Raw genomic sequence first — 27,724 nt, forward strand, 5'->3', positions numbered from 1 at the left:
TATATATATATATATATATATATATATATATATATATAAGTATACACATTTATAATCATATTTACAAGTTACGTATGATTTATTGAAAATACCAATCAATTTATCCTGTAAATGTCTGGATTTATAGGTGTACATCTTGAAAAGTCTGTACTGAAACAAAATTTTTGTTTTTTTAAGCCTAACACATTTCCTACCGGCATACTATATTTCATTTGTTGTTTGTATTTTTGTTTTTACTTTTAAATAAGTAGTATTTCCTTTTTTAGAAATATGTTCTAAAATATTAATTTTATATAAACAAACCATAAATTTGTTTTTAAATGTAACTTTTTTTACCAAGTTATATTTTTAAACTGTATTTTTTTTATTTACAGTCATTTGCATATTTGTTTACATAATTATATATTACTATTTAGGCCTACTGTACCTATATATGGTTATACTACATGTATGTTTTTTATAACACCTTTAAATATTGTAGTCTAATTATCAACTATTACTATATCAGCTTCAATATTTTACTATTGAAATACTGTATATTACAAATTGAACATGTCATTGTTAATTATATTACAAGTGATTTTTAGTGTTCCTAATATGAAATGTACAAAATAATACATAAAATAATCTACCTCCATCTACTATTACAACTCTGTGATTTTAAACTAGTCCATGTTTATGTTGTAATAACTTGAATGTGTTGTTTTATACAAAAGTAATGAAAAAGAGAGAGAAGGAATATTATAAACTGAGATGCAGGAAGCAATAAATTGGTCCATTGCTCATGCACCTCACTGCTCCTCATCTCATTTAATGTGAAGAGGGTTTCAGCCACTCTTGATTTTTAGATATACTATCTCAAGGTATGTTTTTAATATCCTGTCAGGAGTGAAAACTAGCACAATTATTATACCACCGAATCTCACACTATGGCAAGGAGCATTTGTGATTGGTACTTTTTCCAGTCTCATTTCAGATCATTGAATGGTTTGACCACGAAATTACTGATAAAAAATGCACCTAACCATGAGTAGGATATGAACTTCTGGTGGATTCACTTTTGACAGAACCAGGAAAACAACCCTCAATTTTCGCTCTGACCTCAATGAGTATTGTGCAGTGATCGATCTTAAAACAAGGCATTTTAATTTTATTTATTTATATACCAACCTTGTTGCAAATTTAAGCATTCAACACCTTGAGCGCTGTCTCACACTACTTGACATTATTATTATGTTCTCAGCTGTCTACACAATACCATCTGTATCTACAAATGTTACTTGTTGCAATTGAACTTTCTGCTTAAATTTTATAACATCTATTCTCTTTATGTATTGCCATTTCGTGCACTCTTACTGTAAAATGGTGTTTACTATGAATAAATACATAAATAATCTGGCACTGCAAGGGTTAACAACACAATTTAATATCGCTGTAGGCCTATAATATTGCTTTATATCAATAATAACTTAGATGGGGATGGAAGATAACTTTGTTTGGTTCATGTTTTTGTTTTTATACTACAGTAGTTTTAGTTTATTTTGTTTTTTTTTTTTTTTTTTTTTTTTAAATCTGCAACCATCTCAAATTTTAAGCCTATTAAAAAAGTTCTTTGTAAAATATTTCAATAGTACAAATATTGAAATTGAAACATTAATTCTAGAGAATTATTTTACCAATTAAGCATGGAAAATTTGGACAAGAAAGAAATAAAAGGTAAAGAATGAATACCCTAGTGTTTAGCCTGTTTTGATTTATTTCATTATATTTGAGTAATTTATAAGTACAAACATTGAAAGAGCCACCATTCTTTTAATACTGTATTTGGACAGTGATTCTTTCAGTATTTATATAATAATATTTCCCAAACCAATGTAAAAATTATGTTTTCCCTTAAAACAAAACAAAATAGTTATGTACCTCTTAAAACTGTACATGGAATCCATTAAAAATGTATTACGCCTAATGTTTTAAATTAGACTAGCCTTTGTCATGCTCTAAAAACCAACTTGGTTATTACATCTTCTATTTTGAATAGTCTAGCTTATTGGTCACTATATTGGGGTGCCTCAGGGGTCTGTGCTGGGGCCTCTCCTTTTTATAGTTGTTATTAATGACTTGGAGACTAATATCATTGCCTCATCAACCATCATGTTTGCAGACGACACTACTTTTTTTAAGTGTGCATTCAGATGAAAGCCTCTTAAAATTAAATTTTGACGACACTCTTGAAAGAGCCTGCTCCTGGTTTAGTGCAAACAGCCTTCTTTTAAATAATGATAAAACCCAGAACCTACTTTGTAGCCTTAAAAACACTAACCATAGTTTAATAGAAAATAGTAACGTAAAAATCCTCGGTGTGATATTTGATCATTCATTGTCTTGGATATCACATGTAGAATTTGTTTGTATTAGATTGTCCAGAGTTATATTTTTGTTAAGATCCCTTATGAGCATTGTTCCAGAGAATTATGTAAGAACAGCTTACTTTGGATTCTTTCAGTCTGTGATAAACTATGGCCTAATTCTATGGGGAAATAGCTGTCATGTTAATAGGATATTAGTGTTACAGAAAAAAGCTTTAAGAATAATGAATAGGGCAACTTTCAAAGAACATTGTAAACCATTATTTATTAAATGTAAGATTTTGACTGTGATAAACTTGTATGTTTATTGTATATGAAGAGGAATTTTAATTTAGGTTTAGTTGTACATAGATCTGATGTACATAATCACAATACCAGAAATCAACTCCAGTTAGATGTGCCATACAGTAGGTTAAGTAAATGTAAAAATAGCTTTTATATTGTAAGTCTGAAAATATTTTAACAAGTTGCACAATGAAAGTAAACTCTTAGATTTTAAACTATTTAAGTTCAAATGTTACAATTGGTTAAGCTTAAATCCTTTTTATGATTTAAATGAATTTTTTAGCCTTAGATCTGTAAATTTGTAAATTTTATCTTTGTTAACTTTGTGACTTTTGAAATCTTTATAACTTTTTGTAAATGCTTTAAATTTTAATCAAAATACTGTACTGTTTTGTATTTCATCAATCTATATGTTGATGGCCATTGACGTTGTCTATTGCATGTACTTTATGTGTTTTGCTTACAGACAATAAAGGTTTATGACTTATGACTTATAAATCTTTTCTGATATTTCAATAATATTTGTATTACATGTTTAACACATCAATAGAAGATAACTAGTTTCTTGATTGGCATTGGTTTTATTTTATAACAAAGATATATGTTATTACGATTTTAAAATTTTAAATATTATTTTTGAACCTATCATTTTGAAGTGATAAGCCTAGTATAAACTTAGGCTTTATTGTAAAAGGGCCTAATCTTTTACATTCTCTAGCCTAGCTTGCTTAGGTGTAAAGAACTAGGGAAAATGTAATGTATAAAATTAAAATTTGATGGCTGTAGTATAATAAGCGTCCAACACTAGAGTGATAGATTATAATAGAATAATCAATATAAATACTGTAAAATATGTTTACCTTGTTAAGTAATTGTAACTACCAAAACTTAGAAGACAGAAAGTTACATTACTTTCTATAATCTAAAATGCATATATTTCTTTGACATAAATACCAGTGTACATAAATACAATTTTAAAAGTCTAATGGCCACTAGAAATGAGAAATACTGTTGTTTGTCAATACCTATTACAAAATAACGTGTTGTTGTTACGTTCCTGTAACCTGTTGTATCATAGTAGCATGTTAGTATACAAAAGTTTGGGTACCGATAAGCAAACCTGGTTTTTTATATCGAAGTTGGCAAACGATATTACTTAATCATAACCATCAATACTGATTAATTGTTTTAACTTTATTTACTTAATTAACTTAAATAATCTTTATCAACAGCTGTAAACACTCTAAAAATAATACAAGTAGGATAATATTTCATTTTTACATAAGTAATTCTGATAATTAAAAATGGCAGTTAATTTTAGAAAACTACACGACGTTGCTTTTTCGTGACTTCAACATGTTGGACTCGTACCGAAAAACCCATTATGTGAAGTTTGTGGGAAAGAAACAACTGTAACTGTGAGAGGAGTAAATATGGTCGTCTTCGGTTAAAATCCTAATTTTGGTTATAAAAAGTTTTTTGGTCACTGTAAATATTAAATTCATAGGGTAGGGTACGATAAGCGGACTCGGTTTTTTTATATCGAATTTTTCTAACGATATTACTTAATCATAACCATCGATATAATCAATCGATACTGATTAATTATTTTTAACGATTAATTAAATAATCTATAGCAATAGCTGTACACACTTTCAAATAAAACTTTTAATGTAATATTTCAATTGTTTATAAGTAGCATTTGATTATTAAAAATGACAGTCAATTTTAGAAAACTACAAAAAATTGCTTTGAAAGATGATAAGACATGTTTTTCATGACTTCAACCTGTTGGACTCCTGCGAAAAAAACCCATTATGTGAAATTTGTGGGAAAGAAACAACTATAACTGTGAGAGGAACAAATATTTCTCTTCAGTCTTCAGTTTTCCTATTTTTGGTTATAATAATTTGTTTGATCACTGTAAATATTAGATTCATATTTTAATTTAAAACATATGATTGTTATTGAGGACTATAGATACTTTACATCGATTGATAGTCTAGGATTTAATATGCGAATATTAGGTATCGATTATTACATTCTTCGATATAAAAAAACCGGGTCCGCTTATCGTACCCTACCCAATTCATATTTTAATTTAAAACATACGATTGTTATTGAGGACTGTAGGTACTTTTAAATCGATTGATAGTCTAGGATTTGAGATGCGAATATTAGGTATCAAAGACTATATTCTTCGATATATAAAAAACCGGGTCCGCTTATCGTACCCTACCCAAAAAGTTTAATAACTACAAATTTAAATACAACATAATTCGGTTTATGTAGTTGTAGTGAGGATTCTTAACTCATGAATATGGATGATTCAATATTATGAATCACTCGAGTATTGGACGCTTATTATACTGCAGCCAATTTGATTCTAGCTAATATAGTCCTTTAAGAGTCACTAGCCTATGCCTTCAAACAATATCTTCAATCGTTCTGAATAGTTCTGACTGTCCTAAACAATAATGTGCAAACCTAGACATATGCTTATAAGATTTAAATCACCCTGTCCAAAAAACAAGATCTGGTTAACTTTGTATAACTTAAGAAATAAATTTTGCAAACTGCTAAGAATTTACTTTTATGTCTGCAGTTATTAAAAAAACCTACATCTACCAGAAGACATATCTATAACATTGATGCACATCAACTTATAGAAAAATAGGTACCTAATAGAAACTAGGATGGTTGGCGAGTCTTGCACTTGAATGATTAAATTAATGTTGGTACTATTCAAGTTACAAATGTCCATTGCAATAGAATAACTAATGAGGAGTAAATTTAGACAACCATCAATGATAATATTATTACAACTAAACTTAATTATTAGCACTGAATAGGAACTTACCCAAACGAGAAAAATGACAAGACCTTGATAACCTGTATCAAGCCCGAGTTAGATCAAGCTTTCATTCAGCAGACTACAGCACAGATTTTTAATCCACTCACTGAAAGATTATAATTTTGCGTTAAATTCTAATATTAATTATACTCTCTGTAAATTTAAAAACTGTTTTAAAATCCAATAAAATTAGGGCTGGGTTTCGTTCATCTGAATTGACCTAAAAACATGTTACTTGATCTGGGCGGGTGAACGTATTTTCTGATCTAACACTTCTCAAACCACTGCATACACTAAAAGAATACCACTGATCTACTGAAATCACTGCCACATAATCAAACACCACTTCAATGATTAATTACATCCCACAATTTCCTGCGAATTTCAGGGCAGCCATCATTATTTCCGAACCATTACAAATTTTGACAGCAGACCTAGAGTAGTATTGGTACACTACCAGTTTGATGTTGTAGTTGACAACCAATGCTGCACTGATATCATTTTTGAAAAATGTTCTTAAAGAAAATATTGTATACAAATGGTTGTTTACATAATATACACAAAATATTACTTTATGTATTATCACTACAATTACTAATAACCGGTATAAAATCTAGATATCGAACATAGTTTCTCTGCATATTATTATATAGAAAAAACTTATGCCCTCTGATACCTACGAAGAATACAATTAAATTACTCGTTCACCAATTTAATTATTACAAAACTGTACGTCAAACTTCTGTCTTTATAATTTCTTGTAAGACTTGTCTTAACTTTAAGCTATTCAGAATTCAAAGTACCGTTTTTATTACATTTATGATTTGTGAACTCCCGGAAAGGAACCAACTAGTGAACTGTGTATTAGAATTCCTTTACTTTATTCACAAGGCTGCATAATAAATATGGCAATACGTTAATTATTCAATAAAAATCAATCGATTGAAACAGGCCTCATCACTTCCGCAATACAACGAATTTAGATACATGCTTACTCACAGCATAGTATTTTTTAATTTGTAAGGTAAATGAACGTCCGAATTCGGATCAACTTTAAAGGCTTCCCGTTTATACACGAGATTACTATGTACTTATGTATCTCTCCCAATTAAGAACACCACAACTAATCTTAACATACTTCAGTTCGATCTCATTTAAACGACAAAATTAATCAGGGTTTACCCAAACTGGTCTAGGTATTTTGTTTTTATTTTAAGGATATTTAAGATTTAGATGTATATTATATGGCTTACGGTTTATATATAATATGTATTAAACTTACTGGGAGCCAAGGCCATGGAGAACATTTCTTAATACTGTTTTGGCTTTGTTTATAAAGGGGTCTCTGAAACCCACAGACAAATTCCTTTATGGTTTTAGCTAAGGTCACAGGAAATATTTCAATGAAGCATGCCGAGACGTTACAAAATTCTTGATTGAAGCAGTGATTTTATACGCAAGGAAAGAAGTCAAGGGAATCTGTACTAAGGCACTATACTTAAAACAATAAGATCTTGCTGCAATTACTTTATTCACAACTACATATATCGCAAACCTCCTAGGATGCTTTTATTCGTGGTGTACCTTTTCGATTTAGCAATGCTTGAACGGATGTAATAGACAAGAATACATCCAAAACATCTACTGTATACTGAATATCCTATAAAGAAATCTCTAATTTCTCCAAAGCCCTTCTTTCAACCCAACTAGAACACTATGTTAACGAAATGAATTTGCATATTTGTTATCCTTGTAACGCAAAAAAATAAAAGGAAATGAATATAATGTTTTTGTAAAATTACTATCTATTATGAATCAAACAATACAAAACATTAACCGTACAAAATTTGCAACTCTATTATGAGATTTAATATGGGTTCTCCTTTAAAATAGCTTGGAGTAGACCGTTGAAATAATAAAAGAATACATCGGGGTTCCGTGAAGAAAATAGAGTAAAATAAAAAATAATAGATAGAAAAGTTTATGTGAAAAGTTGAAGTAAAAATTTGATTTCATCGCACTCTCGCATTGTGGTACCTACCCATTGTTGCTCACCGGAAACTGGAGGTCTTACTTTTCGCCTACTCGTGGCGCCAATTTCAATTTTATTAATACCTCTTCATACAAATTCTAAGCCGAAAATACTTCTACTTATATTTTTTCCCGACGTAAACAATCAGAAATAGTTATAGATATTAAAACGAAAATAAAGCACGATTTTCCCCGTGGAAGTAAAAGGTAGGTCTCATACAGTAAATCTTCAAAGTATACATGACTAGAAATCTAAACGCTTTTTATGATGACTCGAATGTTAAATATCACACTTTACAAACAATAAAAGAAAACAAATTTGATGTAGTGTTAAGGAACGTCCCTCCCTCTTTGATGAAGAAATCCAATCAAAACTAGCATTATGCATTCCCAGCAAAAACTAAAAATAATTCGTCTATTAAATAGAGATAATATGCCCATCCCACTGTTTTACTCGAAATCACTCATTTTTAACATCTTAAATTATAGCTTTCAACTGACGAGAGATCTTAACTTAAATTAGTTCTATCAATTGGATTTTTATAATTTTGCCAAACACTTATGGGCGTCGATTCTCGGCGTTTGTTTTCTTAATTTTTATGGGATAACTAATGTGATTATTTACTTTACTTATCTTTTTTTATTTTTTATAATTCCAACGGCAGAAAGCAATTATTTACAGAGATAATACAATCAATAAAGTGTATATTAATTACAGCTTATTCTACTTAGTACCAATAACTAAAAATATATAACAAAAACAACAGTTATATCAGCATTTTAGAGACTTATAAAGTGTTAAAAGTAACAAAGGACTGACATGCCATAATATTGATACAAAAATCTTTGAATAAGAGTAATAAGCAAAAAAACGAGAACTGCATACATGAACAAAATATATTATAGCTTAAGAGTTAGTAGAACATAAATCTATTAAATAAATATTGAATATCAACGGGTTTTTCCCGTTGAAATAAATAAATATCAACAATAACAACAATCTTAAATAAACAATTTTTGAATAAATAATATCTGGAAATTAACAAGTAACGAATAGAATAAACTAGAATCAAATTAAATAACAGAGATAAATCAATAAATTAATAATAACATGTGAAATCAAATAGAAAATAACATTTTCATAAGGTAAGAAGATCTGACGTTCTTAAGCAGCTAGAATATCAAGAGCACGTCTTCGGACTAGCGGGACACTGTCACAGAAGAGGTAACACTAGAATACTACGCGATTTCGTAATCGAACAAGGCTTGCAAAATGACTGTTGGATTCAAAGGTGGTGGAATGATGTCTGCGACTCAGAAACTCACAGGACCTGTGATGGCCGCGACTCCGACAAACAAAACGACGCTGCAGAGCCTCCAATCTGTCCTTGGCGCAATTGGTGTAAAGATCGAAACAGAACTAGCGTATTCCAAAAGCGTTTTAACGAGGAAGCAGTACAGGCATGCCAGAGCCACGAGATTTTTTATTTCTTTTGAAAATCTAGGTATAAAAAGTAGCATCTTATTGGTCTGATGGCAGATAACGTCAATATGCCCTGAAAACCCCAAACTACAATTAAAACTGACACCCAAGACTTAATGCTCTGAGATCTCGGAATTTGGATGTCAGAGATGAAGTATGTAGTCAACAAGGAAGATTTTATCCCGTGAATGTGACAGTAGAACATTTGGTTGGATTTGCAGACATTTTGTTATTTGTAAACCATTCCTTTATTTCATCCAGTCTTTCCTGTACGACTCTGCAGTCCTCAACCGTGTATATCTCAGAGAAGATATTTAGATCATCAGCGAACTGCAACGCCTTGGCCTAAACTACACTAAGGAGATCATTGGTGAAGGCATTAAATAGGTATGGGCCTACTATCGGGTTTTGTGAAACCTAGAATATTCAAAGAACTGAGTGGATGTCACGGCGCCGATATTGGCAACAATCGATCACTGAGGTAATTAGCTAGCCAAGAGAGTAAGGGATCGGCAATACGGCAATCCTTCAACTTTGACAAATGAATGGTGCGGTCGACTTTTTCAAAGGCCTTTGCCATATCAATATAGATCGTATCGACCTGATATTTCTTTTGGAAGGCAGAGAGGATGGATTAATGAAAGAGCAAGAGAATGGAAATGACATATTTTCCTTGAGAAAAGCCATGTTAGGAAGGATGGATTAAATTAGAACAATGAAAATTAAGTCTGTCCTCTACGATGCTCTCAAACACCTTACCAATTGCTGGGATAATGGTTATCGTGCGATAATTCCTTACGTTGCAGAGGTTTCCAGATTTATATGGAGTAATAATATAAATCCATTCTTCAATGTTCCAGGAAAGACACCTTTACTAAGTGATTTATTAAATAGTGCGTGAAGAGGTTCAACTATGAAATGAAATGAAAAATTTCTTTATTAAATACAACGTAAAACATATTCAATTGGAGAGGTTATGACTATTAAGTCTTCTCTTACACCTAACCATAAAAGTCCGGCAATGGTGGAGGTAGGACATTGTCAAGACCTGCTCCCTTGCTGACACCCAAGAACTCAATTTTGAGTAAAGTTTCGTTTTTAGTGACTCTGATGTAGCTGAGACAGTCAAGAGTACCACCGAGAATAAAGAAGGAGAACATGTCAGAACATTGTTTTACCCAGACCCCAAAAATCATGGGGGCTTGAGAAGATGTTTTCTTCCACTTGTGACAAGTATTGCCTGTAGCATTCCCAAGACGTTATCTTACATGCTTATCTGAGATGAGAGAATCTGTGACAATCAGCAAGATTAAGACTTTCGTTGAAACATTTGTGGGCTGTCTTCTTCAGAGTAATAAGATATATCAAGTCTCTTGACAACCATATTGGAAAACAGGATAATCCAAACAGTTTCAGTAGGCTGGCTAGGAGGATTAGATCTTCCAGAATGCCTACAAGAGAATCGAACTTGTCATCAATTGGGATTGCCTGATAGTTAAAATTCATACCAGTGTAATGTATAACTATTAGAGAAAAATATTATTCCGAGAAACACTCATCTATAAGTACGAATGTGATTTATTTTATAGAGGATATGAAGAGATGCCAAGTCTTGAAGATAATCAGTTGCTTGACGAGAATCATCATATGTAGCATTATCTAAATTGAAATAAGGCAAACTGAAGTCGCTACAATTGAAGATTTTCCTATGGTAGTTGAGCCGCATTATCAAGGTGATTTGTGGAATAAACAGTATAATCTGAAACTTTTGAGATCTGTACAATGAGTTTCAGGCACAAGCATAATATCTATTTTTTATGGGTTTAATTAAAAATTGCGTGTTTGTTACGTTGAGCCAAGCCATTGGTGTTCCAAAGACAAATTATAAATAAATAAATAATGAGGTAGTTAGGGTACTTTTTAACTGGGCTTGCTGTTCCAACAGTTTATTTAATTTACAATAAACCATTAATTATTTCTGTCACAGTGATATTTTTATTACAATGAAGCCTTTCTTTCGCTGCAACATCAGTATTTAGGAGCCATATCCGATTGAAGCAGGAGATCTCTCAATAATTTTAGTAATTTGCACGACTTCTTCTGGTTTGGTGCAATTTTTGGTAGATGAAACTACAGTTGAACGTGGTTTAAGTTGTGGAAAATATTTATTTTTTATTCCTTATACACAGAGCAATCTTTATTATTAGAACCTTTATCCATGATATCGGCTGCTGTAAGCACCTAAACACTGTTGTGAAGTTTGATATCACTAGCTGATCACTTTCAGTGCAAGTTTTTTTTTTTTTTTAATTTTTTTTTTTTTATCTGATATGTATGGATAAACCTTAGCGTCAGCTATGCCGGCTTCGAAGTTCACTGGTTTTATTTTACAAAGTACATGATTGGACCTCCCCGGGATATGAACCCGTGATCTCTCGGTTAGAGAGCCGAGACTATAACCATTAGTCTACGGAGGAGGACTAGTGCAAGTTTTCTAATGTGAAAATGCTTGTATTTCCATTTAACATCTTATTTCCTTATTTCCACTGTTTTCCATGGAACAGTGGGATTTATATTCTCCTCATTAACACATTGTGATGTCACAATCTGGCTAAAAGATGCATTGTTTACACTATTTAAATTTTTATAAGTTGTTTTGAATTTAAATTGTAATAATTGTGATCACCTCCAAACAACATGTTTTTAGGTATAGCTATCACAGGCCCAGTCCCTGTTGGAGGGTGTATCGTTTTAAAACAGTAGTACTTGCATGAATATTCTAGCACCGAAAGTGTTACAAAACTTACATAACTTATACAGGGTTTTCTGCGCTTTATAAAGAAAACTCCATTAAAATTATGTAAAATGTATAGAAAAATAAATGCAATTTTCCTGTTTCACTACAGATTATGAAATAAATCCATAACATGACTCCGGTCATTACATTATATAAGTTAGTTAACCGGTCACCCAGGACTGATGAGTTGTTAGAGTATAAAAGAAAAAAATAAATGAACAATTCAAAGGTAAAGAGGAAAGATAGCACAAGATTACCGAGGACTGTACGCATTGCGCATTACTCGTTTCTGATTTCGTTTGTTTTCTTGGGGGTTATGTTAGGTCAGGTATACAAAAGATAGAAGTTAGGTTATATAGTAACAGTGTTATCACTAGAAAGTACTGAATATTTGACATTATCTGCCTGAGTAAATAGTAGTTGGCTAGGTGGTTTGAATAGAATTGATCATGATTAAACTAATATTCACTGGTATTATTAGGTTATGGACAGTTTTATTTTAAATAAACCAACAAGCTCATAAGTGATTAATAATAGAAAATCGATCACTAAAATTTTCATCATACTTTCACTTAGTTTCGATTTGGCTAACATTACAATGACAGCAACTCTAATGAATAAATTAAAGTGTATGTGTTGCTTTATTACATCCCCACGAATAGTAAGCAAAAGATACATCAAGAGAAAATTTCCAATAGATCGAGATCATGAATTTAATATGCCAGGTAAGGTAAAAATCATACTCATAAAAATAAAACCATAAAAGACACTTCACACTGGATGTGACTTGTAAACGTCTAAATGTAAGTTATGCTTTCCACATTAGCACATTATCAATTTACGCAGCCGTGATTGTTGCGACAATATTCTGGGTATCAATTTACAATAACGTGACCATGGAAAGGTATGTTCATTTTTTTCCCCTGAAAACTACAATTTTTCCTGAAAACAATAGTGAAGAAAAAATTTGTCGGCAACGAAAATCAAAGGAGTTACGATTTTTTGAAAACTCTGTTTTTGACAGTATCTCTGGCAATTTTACTGAAATGATGCTGACAAGTACGTTAATTCTGGCAACGATGCCTGCCCGCTGCGCAGTGCTGTGCACTGCTTGCTCTTTTAGAAAAAAAAAAATTAACTCGAGCTTGCAAAAGTCGAATCCCAGATCACATGATGCCCCTGATCCTTAACCCTCCAAGTATTGTTCGACAAAATTTTGTCGGTTATTTTCCATTTTTAACGCAATAATGCCCGAAAGGCATCAATATAATACAATAATATACTTTCCCCCCAGTTTATATGCACCTGTGATAATAATACTTGGCTATAAATGCCCAACCCATGAAAAAAAGTCCATTTTTCATGGTCACGGTATTGTAAATAAATACCATATTCTGGATAGATCTTACAGTAACTATCACATTAACAGCCGGAGCGGCAAAATACGAGTTTCGCGTTATTAACTTATTGGAATCGTCCTACAGAACAAAACAATATAAGGTGTGACGGGGTGGAAATGAGAAATAACGAAGTTTTAGAACATAAAAAATGGAACAACTGTTCAAGCGCAGAGCAATATTTCCATGTTCTACATCCACATCGGGCATCACGTGACCTTTTGTGACCATGATTCAACCTCGTGATGACGTCATCGGATGCGGCGCCATCTTTACAAATGTAAATGAAAAATTATACTGAAATAAGCAGAATTTTGATCCAAATGAACAATTTTTTCTTAAATTTCGAGCTACAAATTAATTAGTTGTTATCGAGTTGAGACTACCTTCGGTGCTGCCCCGCGCTGATGTCAACGAAAGAAAAACATCCCTCGAAATAGTACCTATCAGTAAAATATCAAATTCTAGAGGGGCTGATCAGAAATATAAATTGAATTGTAATGGAAAGGCAATTATGTACCGTGTAAAAAACTTAATAAATCATGAATACCCCTAATATAAATATATAAATGGACATTAATAGAGAACAGTTACCATTAGTGTGTTCCACAGAATGTACAGAAACTAAATAATCTCATTTCAGTCGAAACGTAAACTCTTAACATGCCCGACAAAACACTCCGGCACACCAATTCACTATGATTGGTCGAACTAGTGGATGGTTGATCCATGATTGTCACGCACTCACTCGATCCAACCTACAGTACATGTTATCTCTGACTTCTGCCCCAGAGCGCTCAGATAACAGATATGCTATCAGTCCCAGCCGCAGATAATATTTACAGATATCCAGACACAGCACACAAACAGAACATTAAAACATTAAGAACTTAACTATTTATGTATATACCCTCTAAAATCATGTTATTTGTCATTTGCACCCCCTAAAACCATATATATTTTTTGTTCAGGAGGATGAGCAGAATACGTTGATAACGCCAAATTTGTGATTTGCCAGGTCAACCTTTAATCTTATAATTTCCGATCTTACTTAGTATTCAAAAAGATGTCTGCTTCAACAGTCCCATGGTGTGAACCTGAATTTTTTTTTGTAGCTTACCTTGGTTTGATGATAGCAGCAGTAGTGATGATGAACTAGTTTTGGTGTCTTCTTTAACATGAAGAAAAGAAAGTATGTAGCAATTCAATCAATTTCAAAGAAAGAGTTATGGCGAATACCATCACTTGATTTGTGATTTATTTACAAGTTTATTACTTTTTAAGGTCTGCCTGATCGTTATACTAAAATATGAAAGAAATTGGAGTTGATATAGTAATTGCTAAGAATGACCAAATTTTGTATTGGATTAGTAAATTGTAAGAGATATTTCTGGTTCTGTTGGAGATGCTGTTTCTTCATCTGACAGGTTCTCTACAGCCATTGATCTATCTGTTACAGAAGAGCATGCAAAATCTTCTTCAGTAAAAACTGTTGTTGAGTATCTCTGTTTTCTTAAAGTCAGAGATAATACATTTGTTTGTGTGAACCATAAGTCATAGGTCTTACTAGCAAGTTGTCTAAGTCATCCATTGTAATGGCCTTACCCTGAGGATGACTTATAAGCCAGTCACTTCGAACTATTGGAAGCTTTCCTTTAAAAGGGTTCTTGATAGTACATCAAGCGATTGGAGTCGGTGATAACAATAAGGTATAATTGCTACGATAACAATTCCTTTTACTCGAGCAAACAATATCACATCCAATGTAACATAAGACTCATGGTTATGCATAATTAGAAGTATAGGAATTCTTTTCCATTTTGAAAAATAAACTCCCAGCCATCCAACCACCAGTAGGACAGTTTGCTAGTCCTAAACTTCCTGGTGGAGTCCCAACCATTAAACTGTAATGAGATTTACTTCCAGGAAATACGGAAACAGGTGTTATGGTAATACCAGCAGCATTAACAATGTTGCTCATGGTCATGAGATATCCTCTTTCAGCTGACACTGCTTGGCTTGCCAGTTTAATTATATTTGTATATTAGTTCTGCAGTGAAATTGTGTAGTTCATAAACTTTTGCAAGGTTTGTTTGAAATTCTTGAAGATGCATTTTATTAAAACTAGTTGATCTTGATAAACTAGTATATTTTTTTTATGCAGCGAGAGAGAAAGAGATGTGTTTTCATGTAGCCTTTTACCCAGTCTAGCCCTTCTGGCTGCCACAGTTCCCATTTGGCTGGATATTGCCCAAGAAGAACTGAATAGTCATATGCAAATTGTCTTATAAGCTTGTATGAAAACCAATTCTTTATATGTGAGCTCTCATTATAGCCCTGTAACAAGTGTTCCTGTTCTTTCCCCCCCTCCTGGGGCGGCCTACTGCCGTGCACTTAAGCCTCAAGGGCTTTTTGTACAACCCGGAAACAAACCATGAGGCCCACCAGTCTACAATTTCAGCAGTTCCACAAACCGCAGAAAACTGTTCTTTAGAAAATACCTGATTTGATGTAGGTTACTGTATTAATATATTATAATTATTTTACTAAACTTATATCATTTTAAATTAATTACCTTCTTAATAATTAATATAATAAAGAGCGTTTAGAGAAAAATACATTTTTTGCCTACTTATTCTATTGTAAGATTAAAAAATGTCAAAATAATCACAATTTTATCACATAAAATAATGTTTGGCTCTTTATATAAACACAAGTAACAACCACTATATGGTAATAAGTTATAATACATCAGTAATAGGATCCATGAGGAGAGAAGGTTGATATCATCAACATACATTATCATATGATAGAGCTCTTCAGTTATTGAGGATGTCTTACTTATATGGCATAAAGAGCACTGGAGCAAGATCAGATCATCCATTATAAAATTCAGTTTATTAGCTGACTATAAATTCAGCTTAGTGATTGCATTTATGTAAAGTAGATTATGCTTTTAATAAGCCAGAATGATTTTATACCAAAATCAAGCTTGTGTCTGCCTACGGCAAGTTAGTAGCTTGCATTACATGTCTTAACTTGTATCTACTAATAACTCTCCAAAACATTGTTTATATTATGATAAAAACTAATCATTTATTTAATAGCCCGTATTTGTTTTATAAATTCTTTGATAATATAAATTTTCTGAGGATACTCTTCAAAGAATTCGAATAACTATCCTTATTACATATCATAAACACATGATATTACAGGTAAATGTTACAGGACAAAGCAATTTTAACTAAAATATTACTAGGGCCTAGTAATTTTCGCTTATGCTTTGTTGCTTAAATTGTTACCTAATAATAAATAGGCTGTTTGAAATAATAAGTGCTCCTACAGTGATTCATAGGAGCACAGCAAGCTCTCCACAATGTAAGCTTGTATTTAAAACAAAGTTTGTTTATGGTACATACAAGTCTTTAGTTGACCGTAGAATGTACAGCTGTAATTACCCTCTACCATGAACTAAAGTTTTTAAGAGAATCATCAGACTTTCATTTATTGTTTCTAAATATTTTTTCCCTTAGTTTTAGGACCCTGTAACCAAGATTAATTTTTAAACAGAAATTAATACTTTGGCATACCGTAATTAACAAAATGGAATTTGTTAATGTAATTGACGTTTTTAGTGTTTCAGTATCCAGTTGGATCAAACAAGGACAGGAGAGTTTATGTTTGGGGACTATCAGAACATGGCGCCCTTGGAAATAAATTGCAGATAAAGAACTACAGAAAGAGACTCCCTGAATTTCACCATAAACCATTAAGGTTGACATTTGCTGAACAATATGAGGTTAGTGTAAAATAAACAGGAATGTACTTATTCTTCCTGTAACAGGCTGAATAAACACTTTCTACACGATTTAAATATTATTTTATTTTGTTATTTCAAATCTTTTCAACATAAAATAAATATACATACATATAGATTAAATTTCATACATATTTGGTACTACATGGTGGGAGAGGTAAGGCTAAAGTACAAACAGGGTTTCTTTACTTTGAAATAGTGAGCATATTCATATTTGATATCCCCAAAACCAACATGTCACATTTTTAGAAATTATTTAGAAAAAATTTAATTTATTTGTCTTTAGATGAAACTTATCGTAATAGGGGAACATTTGTATTTGATTCCCCAAACACCAAGTACAATTTGGTCAGTAGAAAATAATTTTGGAATATACTCTATTTTCAAGGTGGAGCAAATTTGGTACTCAAATTTTTTTACTTTATGATAAATTAAAGCAAATGAAAGCTTGTGTTTATTTGATCAAAACACATGCCTACTGACATTAGTTCATTGACATCTCTCAATGTAATATGTTGTTTAATATTTCATGGGGTTTCAAGATGATGGCTGTTCTTATATTTTAGTAAGGATATACATTATTATAGACACAATTAATGGATTAAGGAATTATAGTGATCACTAAAATTTTTTGTCTGAGGGAAGAGTCCCAAAGGGACCTTTGCACCTACCTTAATTGTATTTTTCATTAAAATTGGAAGCTTCTGATAAAACCAATTATATTTCTGGGCTCATGTTCCCGAATATCCTTTGTGCTTATGAAATAAGCAAGTTGGCACGTTTTCCTGGTTTTACAAACAGCAGGATACTTCGGCCATATATGTCTCACTGATTCTTCTACCTTCAACAGTCTACCATCCACCTTCATCAGTTGTTTTCAAAAAGGGCCATGTCCTGTTAACATTGCAGGTACTAGTATATCATCCATGGTCAAATCTAGAAGCTTAGCCTATCCTGTAGCATAGGGAGGGGTAAAGATTTATGATTGCTTGAGTCCTAATTTCTTTCTCGGACCTGACCCTCTTTTCCAAAGCATTTACTAGAGCTTTACTGTTACTCTATAGAACCCTGGCTCTTGCTCTACCAAAAGGCTTTCCGAGCCTATCGTGGTCAGGGCGTCCGGTCTTCATGATCTGACATCCAGCTAAGGACAACTTTGTCCAACAGTTCTATTAGAGCATACCTTCATTCTCGTACAACCTTCGAATCTAAAGGTGACCATATGTCCCGGATTTTCCAGGACAGTCCCAGATTCCTGAGCTGTGTCCCGGCGTCCTGGAATTGTCTTAGAATGTCCCGAATTTCAGGATATATTAATGAAAGCCTACTCTAACATAGGTTGAGGTATAAACTAAAAATCTATTAAAAATTATCTATTAGCTGCAACAAAACCTTGATTGTTGTGGGCTGTGTTACTCATGTTATGATCACCAAATCAGCTGATACTTTGCTATTCGATGCAGAGTTCAATATTGCGAAACTTGGATAAGTTTGAGACAGCAACCAAGTGGGAAGAACTGGAAAAAAGCTGGTCTGAAAACATTTTGTCAGCCAACACGTCACCTGATGACATGTTCAACAAAACGGTGATATTAAAATCGTATCCTACGCTCGAACATATTGCGAGGTTGGCAAAAAATAAACCATCCACTAAGCAAAGATGGCTCAGGGATTTGATAAAGCAAGAGATAACAATTTCAAAATGTGCGAGTTTGTTTTATTTCTTCCAGGTACAAATGCATCCGTTGAAAGAGCATTTTCCTTAATTAACAACCTTTTGGCTTTCAGAAAGAGCTTAAATGTCCAATGTCTGTGTCAAAGCTCTATTAATTATTCAAATGAACATTTCGAAATCGTGCATTGAAATTTTTGAGAAAATAAAGAACAATGCACTGCAACACAAGTTGTCTTCTTCCAATAAATACAAATAAAAGGTTTCTTACAAAATTGTAGATATTGTTAAGAAATATATTTCAATTGATTTTGAATTTTATTCATTGAGTACTTGAATTCCTATTATATTTTGGGTATGGTATTTAAACTATCTGGAGACCAGCGGCAATGAAATTTGTCTGTATACAGGCTCGTCATCTGAACTTACAGTTCCATCTCATTCCCAGCCGTCAGTTAATTTCGTTGTCCAATTAAACATTATGTAAAAATGTCCTAGATTTCATGTCAGAAAATATGGTCAGCGTATGTATAGCATCCAACCCCATTGAATCAGCCTGACTGTCTTATAGTATTAGGTTTTCTGCACCTTTAGGCCTATTTTGGATGAGCATTCTAATGCATTTTTCAATTGCCATGACTTCTGCTTGAAATACAGTGGCATGTTTTTTATAAGCACACATCAGTCTGTTTACTTGCCCATTTATACTACACCCAGCCCTTGTATTGTTAATTCTTTCCAGCTTTTTTAGTAATTTATGAGACTTTCATTTTTATTTCACAATATAAACTAATTTAATTATTAATAACAGTGAACTTGTATGTTAATTCAAAATTGGAATCTATTTCATGACTCCATAAAAGGGTAAATATAAAGTTTTTGAAACCACTTACACTTTAAAATATTTAAATTTTGTAAAATTTCAAGATTGGATGATTGCATTCTTAAATATAACAAAAAAATACATTAAAGTAATAGCCACTAAAGAGTTGTAGAATGAATTATTGTACAAATTAACTTTCAAGACTTCTTTATTTGATATTTTGAGATGACAGCCATGTACGAAATCTTTCATCCAGAAACAATAGTGCTGGTATATGTATTGTGTTGGAAGGAATTTTTTGTTGTGTTATAAATAACAGTTAGTAATTTCTTTATACTAAAACATGTGCTATATAACAAATCTATAGAAAATATATTTTTATCTAGTACATATTGTTTGTTTAAAGTTTGTTATTGACGATGGGAGGTTTGAAAAGATAATAATATTTCGGATATTCGTCTCTGTTATATATTACAAAAAGGGCAACACAGTATTTCATGGATTAAAATTTGCCCTCTTCTTCATGTGTACAAAAGACCTTAAAACATTAAAAAACTAAAAAATGTGGCAATGGACTGTCACTCAAAGTAAAAGAATTATAAAGTTAAAATAACTGGCTATAACTGGATGAAATCCAGACTGGAGAAAGTGAACTCAAGCAAATTCAGTGCACAGGAGCCAAGAGCACAGACATGTCACACCTGAACTAACAAAGGTGAAGCAATGACGAACTCAATGTTTGCTCCACCAGTGGTATAAGGATTTTGGATATTTGCTATCGTTTAATGTTACAAAAATAAAACGCTACTTTTTGAAGATTGAAAAAAAGGAAAAAAAAAACAAAGCAATACCTGACTGGTACACTTGTGACAATGAAGCCAAACAAAGTCACTGCACAAATCCAAAAGTATTACACAACACGTATTACATGCACCAGGGACAGTGGAAGGCTGAGGAGAAAATTAATGTCAGCACCTCCTGTGGTATTGTGGCACATCATCTGAAACAGAACAGGAAGGTAATGGTCGAGAGGGGAAAAAGGGCATCCGCCTCTGGCATTATTTTTTTCGTCCTGGTTTTCATGATGTGGGTGTACAATTTTTGTTGACTGAGGTTTTTTGAGTGTTACAAATGTTTTAGATTTTCTAGTCAATTCTTTTTTATTATTATTAGCCAAAGTGGTATAAGGAGAAGGAGAAGGGAGTTAGCAGTTGGTCTCCTAATTATATGTTTAATACCTTAATAATTTTACATTGTCTTCCACTTCATGGTATGATTTCAGACCAGCAATGTTGATTAATTTTAGACTATTTCACTAGCCTTTTATTGTATTTTTATATTTAACTGTCTTATTTAGTGGTCTTTTTGTCTTCCCTGAGTATTCCCTGTCACAAGAGCTTGTTATACTATTAACACAGTTTTATGAGTCCTGCTTGCCATTTTTTATTTGGGTTTTACAAGACTGCTGAAAAATGTTTCATGTATTTGAAGCGGTTCTAATATTTTATTTTCTACGAACTCTTATAATTCTTATAACTCAGAGTGTTTTCTATTATTTCTTTTGGATTTATTTATAACAGACTTAGGGTACCCATTTTTATTTACAATATATGAAATTGAAATTAATTTCACAGGACATAACTGTTGTAAACCACAAATTAAACACTTACAGTTGTGGTTGTATTAATACGAAAGTTTATACTTTTAGGTGACTGATGTTGCTTGTGGTTATGGATTTACGTTATTTGCTGTCAATTCCAAAGAAAAGTACAAGGTCTTTGGCTGTGGAATCAACACCGATTCACAAGTAGGCAAGTAATATATTTTTACAGTAAGTGATATATAGTGCTCATTACTGTTGTATAGCCAAGATTAATTAACGAACAGCCAAGTGGTAGTGCTGGCTTATGTATGAGACGTCTGTATAATATTTTGCAGGTTGTCATGAGCCAAGAAAGGGACACCTGCTGAGCCTTGTGGTGAGTCCGGCACCGATAGAGTTGCCTCTGTTACCGAACAGCCGAGTGGTTGGAGTGGCTGCTGGAAGGGCTCACTCATTGGTACTCACAAATCAAGGCGCGTATTCACTGGGCAACAATGCTTACGGCCAATGTGGGCGGCGTGTGTTGCCTGAGGAACAGTACTCTGGGAGTCGTGTAGTACATCACATCCCTGACCTTGACAACCAGCCTATCACTGCAATCCACTGTGGCCAGGATCACAGGTGTGTTCGATATACATTTAAACTACATTTTACTGTCTTAACAAACTGCGAAATGAAAAGTATTAATCGATATTCTAAATTAATGACTATCTAAATTATTAAAATAAACCAGTAATTATTAGTACAATATAAAAAAAACTACTGAATTGAATTCATTAAATTTCACACAAACATTAATGTATCTTTAAAGATGAACTCTAAGAAATGGTTTTGTATCTGACTTTGGGGCTCGACCCCATTTCCCTGTAAATGTAAAAGAACATTTAATGAGAGAAAAAATATGAGTTATATAAACAGTCACAAAAACACAAGTGAATAAATAAAAGTATGGCAAATATAGCAAGTTTACTGTAAAAGTGGGCCCTTACATGCATGTAATAATTATACAGGGTGTTTGAAAAGTATGGGTACGGCTTAATATTTAAAAAACCATAGGAGATAACATCTATAAACTTTGCACAGTGTCATATGGCTATGTAAACTATTTTTCCTTGCTATTACCATGACATGCCAACCATGGGGGGACGGCCCACAGAGGAAAACATGGAAATCTTAAATGGAAGTGTGGGTCGAGTGATACCTCATTTGAAAGAGCTCACTTAGTAGAGTTGAATGCCGCAAACCGCATCTCAAAAGGTTTATCCAATCAGAAATGGCGGGTTGTTTTAGGTACACATTGTGAAGTACATTATGCGCTGCCATTTCTGACTGGATCGTCGTATTCTGATGCGGTTGGTGGCATTTCACTCTACTAACCAATGTGTTTTCACTGACTTTTTTTAATTAGCAAATTATGTCATAAATTTATAACACAATAAATAAAACACAATAAATACCGATGTTTTTTAGTTTTATTTATTGTGTTATAAATTTATGACATAATTTGCTAATTAAAAAAAGTCAGTGAAAACACATTGGTTAGTAGAGTGAAACGCCGCCAACCGCATCAGAATAAGACCATCCAGTCAGAAATGGCAGTGCATAATGTACTTCACAATGTGTACCTAAAACAACCCGCCATTTCTGATTGGATAAACCTTTTGAGATGCGGTTTGCGGCATTCAACTCTACTAAGTGAGCTCTCTCAAATGAGGTATCACTCGACCCACACTTCAATTTAAGATTTCCATGTTTTCCTCTGTGGGCCGTCCCCCCATGGTTGGCATGTCATGGTAATAGCAAGGAAAAATAGTTTACATAGCCATATGACACTGTGCAAAGTTTATAGATGTTATCTCCTATGGTTTTTTAAATATTAAGCCGTACCCATACTTTTCAAACACCCTGTATAAATTCTTATTATTGGAGGTATTTGGTTTAACTTCATTAAAATATTTTAGATATTACTCAGAAATATTAAAATAATTCTTAATTAATTAGCCAGTAATTGATTATTGTTTATTTTCAATAACTAGTTTGCTTTATTTTTCAATGTGCATATTAAATGTTGCTAGAATTGGTAATGTTAGAAATAGGTGCTATGTTTGACTTTTATGAGTTCTACTGTAGTATTGCAACCATTCATATATTATTATAGATCAATAATATGTATTCCCTACAAACAAAAATACAAATGAGTTATTATAGCATCGATACTTATTTACAAGAACTTTTGTATTTACAAAACAATTGAATGAATGTTTTAGTCGTAAAACATAAACGTGATAAATCTTGTAAGGTTGCCATTCTATTTCAGTTTGTTCCTGACCGCAGATGGAGGAGTGTACAGTTGTGGATGGGGAGCAGATGGACAACTGGGACTAGGAGAGTTCATCTCTCAGTGGAGACCCAGCAGAGTAGCCGGGGACATCCTCAATGAGAAAATCACGAAAGTTGTTGGCACTGGCGATTGTGTTCTTGCTCTGAATGGTACTGTTATTTCAAAATATCTGAGCATAACCCGTATTTAGTATTTAATCTGAAAAATGTTAAGTAACCAAAATAGATAGTATAATACAACAAATTACGTTTTTTGTTGAAAAAAGTAGTTAAGAATCGTGAATAGGTATAAATACATCTGTATAAGTACGTCTGAAAGTGGCAGTGTTTAAGAGTGTAAGAATTTTCTCATAAGTATTTCCTGCTCCTATTATTTTGCAGCATGTTTGTTGCAGACAAAGGAGAAGTTTTTGGTTGGGGCAACAACGAGTACAGGCAGCTCACTGAGACCGCGGACATGCAGCAGATATGTTCCCCGATCCGGCTAGCCTGCACGCAAGGTCTGGGCAGAATAGTGGACATAGCTGCGGGAGGAAGCTTCTGTGCTGCAGTTAATGGTAATGTCATATTAAAAATGTGGAAACTAGTTCATACGGCATTTACCAAGATTCTTTATCTTCTCCACAAGAGGTGTCCAAACCATTCCAAAACTGGAATGGTTCCTAGTTTATTTTGTTCAAGAATGATTTAGTACATGCTACATTCCGGAACCCTTTGATAATTATATTGGAGATGCACTATAGGCGATTGACTGGCAGCCCCTCTGAACACTGCCAGTGCTCCCACATATGTACTATGTCAGCTGCGATCTAGTAGTGGTGGCAATTGTTTGCGATCATCGTGCCTCTACGTTGCAGTCATCTGCGATCGGCCAGCTCATGCTCGCCTTTGTGAACCAATCCATAATGTGATTCAATACATTTCACACGGACCACAAAATACCGAACTCAACTTACAAATTACCAACTGCTCGCTTCTTGGACTTACGGAGTTGCAAACAATGGGTGAGCATCGGTGCTTTCACACAGAGGTCTGAGTGCTTTTTAAAGTTTCTTCAGCCATTGTTGAAAATAAGTTTTTGAATTATATATAAATTTGAATAGGTTCCTTTATCTTTTCTTCTCCTACTTTAATAGAAGGTATCTCTGTACAATTTTTGTTGGTTGATTTTCTCTTACCATTTATCACATCCCATATTGCTTTGGTTTTGTTGTCAGACTTATTATCTGGATTTATTTCACATCTAAGTATTTTTAACTTCTGATCATATTGTTTTTTAAATGAAAAAGCATTCCACTTGTCTTCATCTTTGCCTGATAAAATATGTGTCATGAGCTTTAAGAAAAGTAATTTTTAAATCTGTAGCTTCTATGTCATAGAAAGGTTTTGTCTTGCAGTTGAAATTGTGTTGGGTCTTTTTAAATGGGCATATGTGATTCATTATCATAGTCAGGATATCAACAAAGTTATTGTATGCTTCATCTGCGTTTCCAGATTGCAGCACTGTACACAGCTCTGGATACTAGGCAACCTCCAATTCATCTCATGTTTCACAAAGGGACTCTGAAGTAGGTGACTTAGTTTCTATTGAGTTTCCCTCTGAAAACACTAACATCGCTGAGTATATTTTTTTGCTTTAGTATTTGGTTGTGGAGCAGGCGAATGGTCTTCTGAGTTTCTCCATTAGCCAGAGGCTTCAACTCCTCTATTACTAGTTTTGATGAAGACCTTGTGTATGTTATCCAGCACCAAGTTCATAAATAACAAACTCAAGTAGAACAGTTGTGCCAAAATGCTCAGAGTAAATTGGCCTTTAAATTTATGTACCATGTTTACATTTGAAAATTATCAAATAGTACCCCTACCACCCAAATTGGGCCATTTGGAGGCATTTTAAAAAGTTAAAAATAATTTAATTTTATTCAGTGAAGTTGAATTAGGGGGAAATTTGAAGTAAAAGTGTTTAAGTTAGTTAATGTGACAGCTATACATACCACTCGGGTGGTGTGCCTCATTCTGTATATGGATGTGTATAAAGCTATGAGTGTATAAGGCTTATTTGTTTTCTCTGACAGGTCTCAGAATTTTCTCTTTGAATATATTAAAAATTCAGATAGCCACCACACAATTTTAAAGTATATTGCATTAACAAAAGAAATTCTTAAGTTTTGTTTTACTGGTATTTATTATGTACTTAAGGAAAAAAAGGAGTATTGTGCAGTACAGCTTGTAAATTAAAATCACTGAACTTTCAGAGGATGGTGGAGTTTTTGTGTGGGGTTATGGCCTGTTGGGGCTTGGTCCAAATGTGGAAAAGTCAGCCAAACCTCTTGAAATTCCTCGCACACTGTTTGGAGAGAACATTTTCCAGCCCGACTCTAAAGTGACCGCACTGGGAAGTGGACTGTATTACCTTGCAGCTGTCACCAATCTGGGCCAGCTATACATGTGGGGCCACAACAAGGGTGGCTGCCTCGGCCTTGGTCATGTCAATGATCAGTTTTTCCCTCTCAAGGTACGGGACATACCTCCTTTGTTAACTTTGTCATATTTTGGATCCATGTTGATCACGCCGTAATGCAGTAAAAAAAGGTTTGACTTAAAAGTTTGATATATATATGTTGTTAGTAATATATAATAAAAATTTACCTCAACCAGACAAAGACAAAAAACTTCAAGAAGATTTCACAGAAGCGAGGAATACAAAATAAATCATCGAGTATCCTTATTTTCTTATTTACAAGTATTCAGCATATAATCACATTTCACATATTCCTCAATACTGTAGAATATTTTAAGCTTAAGCCACTGTGATACATAGTCGTTTTAAAACCTTGTTAAAGGTAAACATTTTAACTGATGAAGGCAGTTTATTAAATAATTTTAGTTGCTGGTATTTATTGCTCCAGTAATACAAGTATTTAACGGCTCATATTTGGAGTTGTAAGATTATTTGTGACTGGGTATATAATGTGTTTCAAATTGAGGTTCATTTATTACATATATTACAAAGAATATAGAATACATCTTTGCAACCGAAAGTGAACAGACAACTAGAATGTTCTCTGCTAGTTGAGGAATATTGCAGTGCAATTGATAATTTCTAATTATGTGTAAAATATGTGTTCTTTCAATCATTATACCCTAGAAAATAGTTTTCAAGGTATGTCTGCTATCAACAAGTAACAATCCCTAGCTTTCAGCCCTATTAATTCTAACCATATACATTAGATACATAGATCAGTCCTGGATACATACAGCTTTACTAGCAGAACTGATATCAGTTTGGAATCAGTGCTAACTAGTTAAATGCAGAATTGAATCATTATCAATATATCAATAGTAGCTATTAGGTAGTATTAATTGTTTGCTTTCAATACTGGTCGTCATTGATGCTTTTAATCACTTAATAAGTTACGACATTATTTGCCTAGTCACTGATACTCGATCTATAGATAAGAGTATGCTTTTTTTTACATGAAACTTCCCATATTCTGAAACGTATTTTTATGAATTTGACAGACATCTAGCTTTATTTCTTCTTCTTGCTGAAATATTATCACATAAAGCTTACAGAATACCAGTTACATATGAGATATTTTTGCAATAAGGTAGCATTAGGAAGTTACAAAATAAGACTGAATTTTAATTAGTAATTCATTCTGTATTTAAAAAATATTGTTCTTCATATTTTGAAAAGTATAAAATCTATATGTTATATTAATGTCATGAATTATGCATTGTGTTGTATCACACATAACACTTTTTTTAAATAACTTATTCAAATTTCCAAATTTGTGAAGATAATATATAAAATCCCAAAAATATATTAGATATTTTCTTCTCAATTTTAGGTGAACATAGGAGCACATGTCATCAAAGTGGCTGCTGGAGTAGATCACACTGTGGCCCTCTGCAAGCCTTTCACATGACTTCATCAACAGCTACATTAGTTATATATAATAATTTTTATTTTTAAGTATTTCCTTTTGTATAATAAATTAGTTTAAATTAATAATGAGATTTCATTTCCTACCTACATCCTTAACTTTTAATACTATTCATTTACCAAATTGTTTTTGTTTTTCTTTTCTCTCTCACTCAGCTCAAATGAAGGTCTCAGGTTGTTGTCCTCTCAGCTCTCTGGGCCACACATAGTGGCCGGCTGGATTAAGCGTAACTATTTGGTAATTGGCGTCACTAGTTGGTAATTGGGTAACCATGTACGTCACTTCGACTCGGATTTAAATGCAGTA

General features: G+C 32.9%; 2 protein-coding genes across 3 annotated transcripts in view; one reads left to right on the plus strand and one right to left on the minus strand.

Moving 5' to 3' along the window:
• LOC124362236 (phosphatidylinositol 4-kinase beta) overlaps window positions 1-5,971 on the minus strand; it is a 29,756-nt gene extending 23,785 nt beyond the window's left edge. For both annotated transcript variants that reach the window (XM_046816572.1, XM_046816571.1), the window contains exon 1: window positions 5,512-5,971. The gene's annotated coding sequence lies outside the window, so the exon portion shown is untranslated. The remainder of the gene's footprint in view (window positions 1-5,511) is intronic.
• A 6,069-nt stretch (window positions 5,972-12,040) lies between these two features.
• LOC124362237 (RCC1-like G exchanging factor-like protein) lies at window positions 12,041-27,483 on the plus strand. Its single transcript, XM_046816574.1, has 8 exons — window positions 12,041-12,541; window positions 16,849-17,012; window positions 21,234-21,336; window positions 21,464-21,749; window positions 23,446-23,618; window positions 23,864-24,025; window positions 25,724-25,983; window positions 27,323-27,483. Exons 1-8 carry the CDS (start codon window positions 12,415-12,417, stop codon window positions 27,398-27,400), a joined length of 1,353 nt encoding a protein of 450 aa, XP_046672530.1. The 5' UTR covers window positions 12,041-12,414; the 3' UTR covers window positions 27,401-27,483.
• Window positions 27,484-27,724: the final 241 nt, after the last annotated feature.

This window comes from Homalodisca vitripennis, chromosome 5, assembly GCF_021130785.1.
Source record: "Homalodisca vitripennis isolate AUS2020 chromosome 5, UT_GWSS_2.1, whole genome shotgun sequence".
Classification (NCBI taxonomy): Eukaryota; Metazoa; Arthropoda; class Insecta; order Hemiptera; family Cicadellidae; genus Homalodisca; species Homalodisca vitripennis.

Bases quoted from the DNA above. Each gene is read 5' to 3' on its own strand.
- LOC124362237 (XM_046816574.1), top strand. From the start codon at position 12,415: ATGACAGCAACTCTAATGAATAAATTAAAGTGTATGTGTTGCTTTATT. The intron at 23,619-23,863 runs GTACTGTTATTT...TGTTTGTTGCAG, and splicing joins TTGTGTTCTTGCTCTGAATG to ACAAAGGAGAAGTTTTTGGT. The intron at 25,984-27,322 runs GTACGGGACATA...TCTCAATTTTAG, and splicing joins ATCAGTTTTTCCCTCTCAAG to GTGAACATAGGAGCACATGT.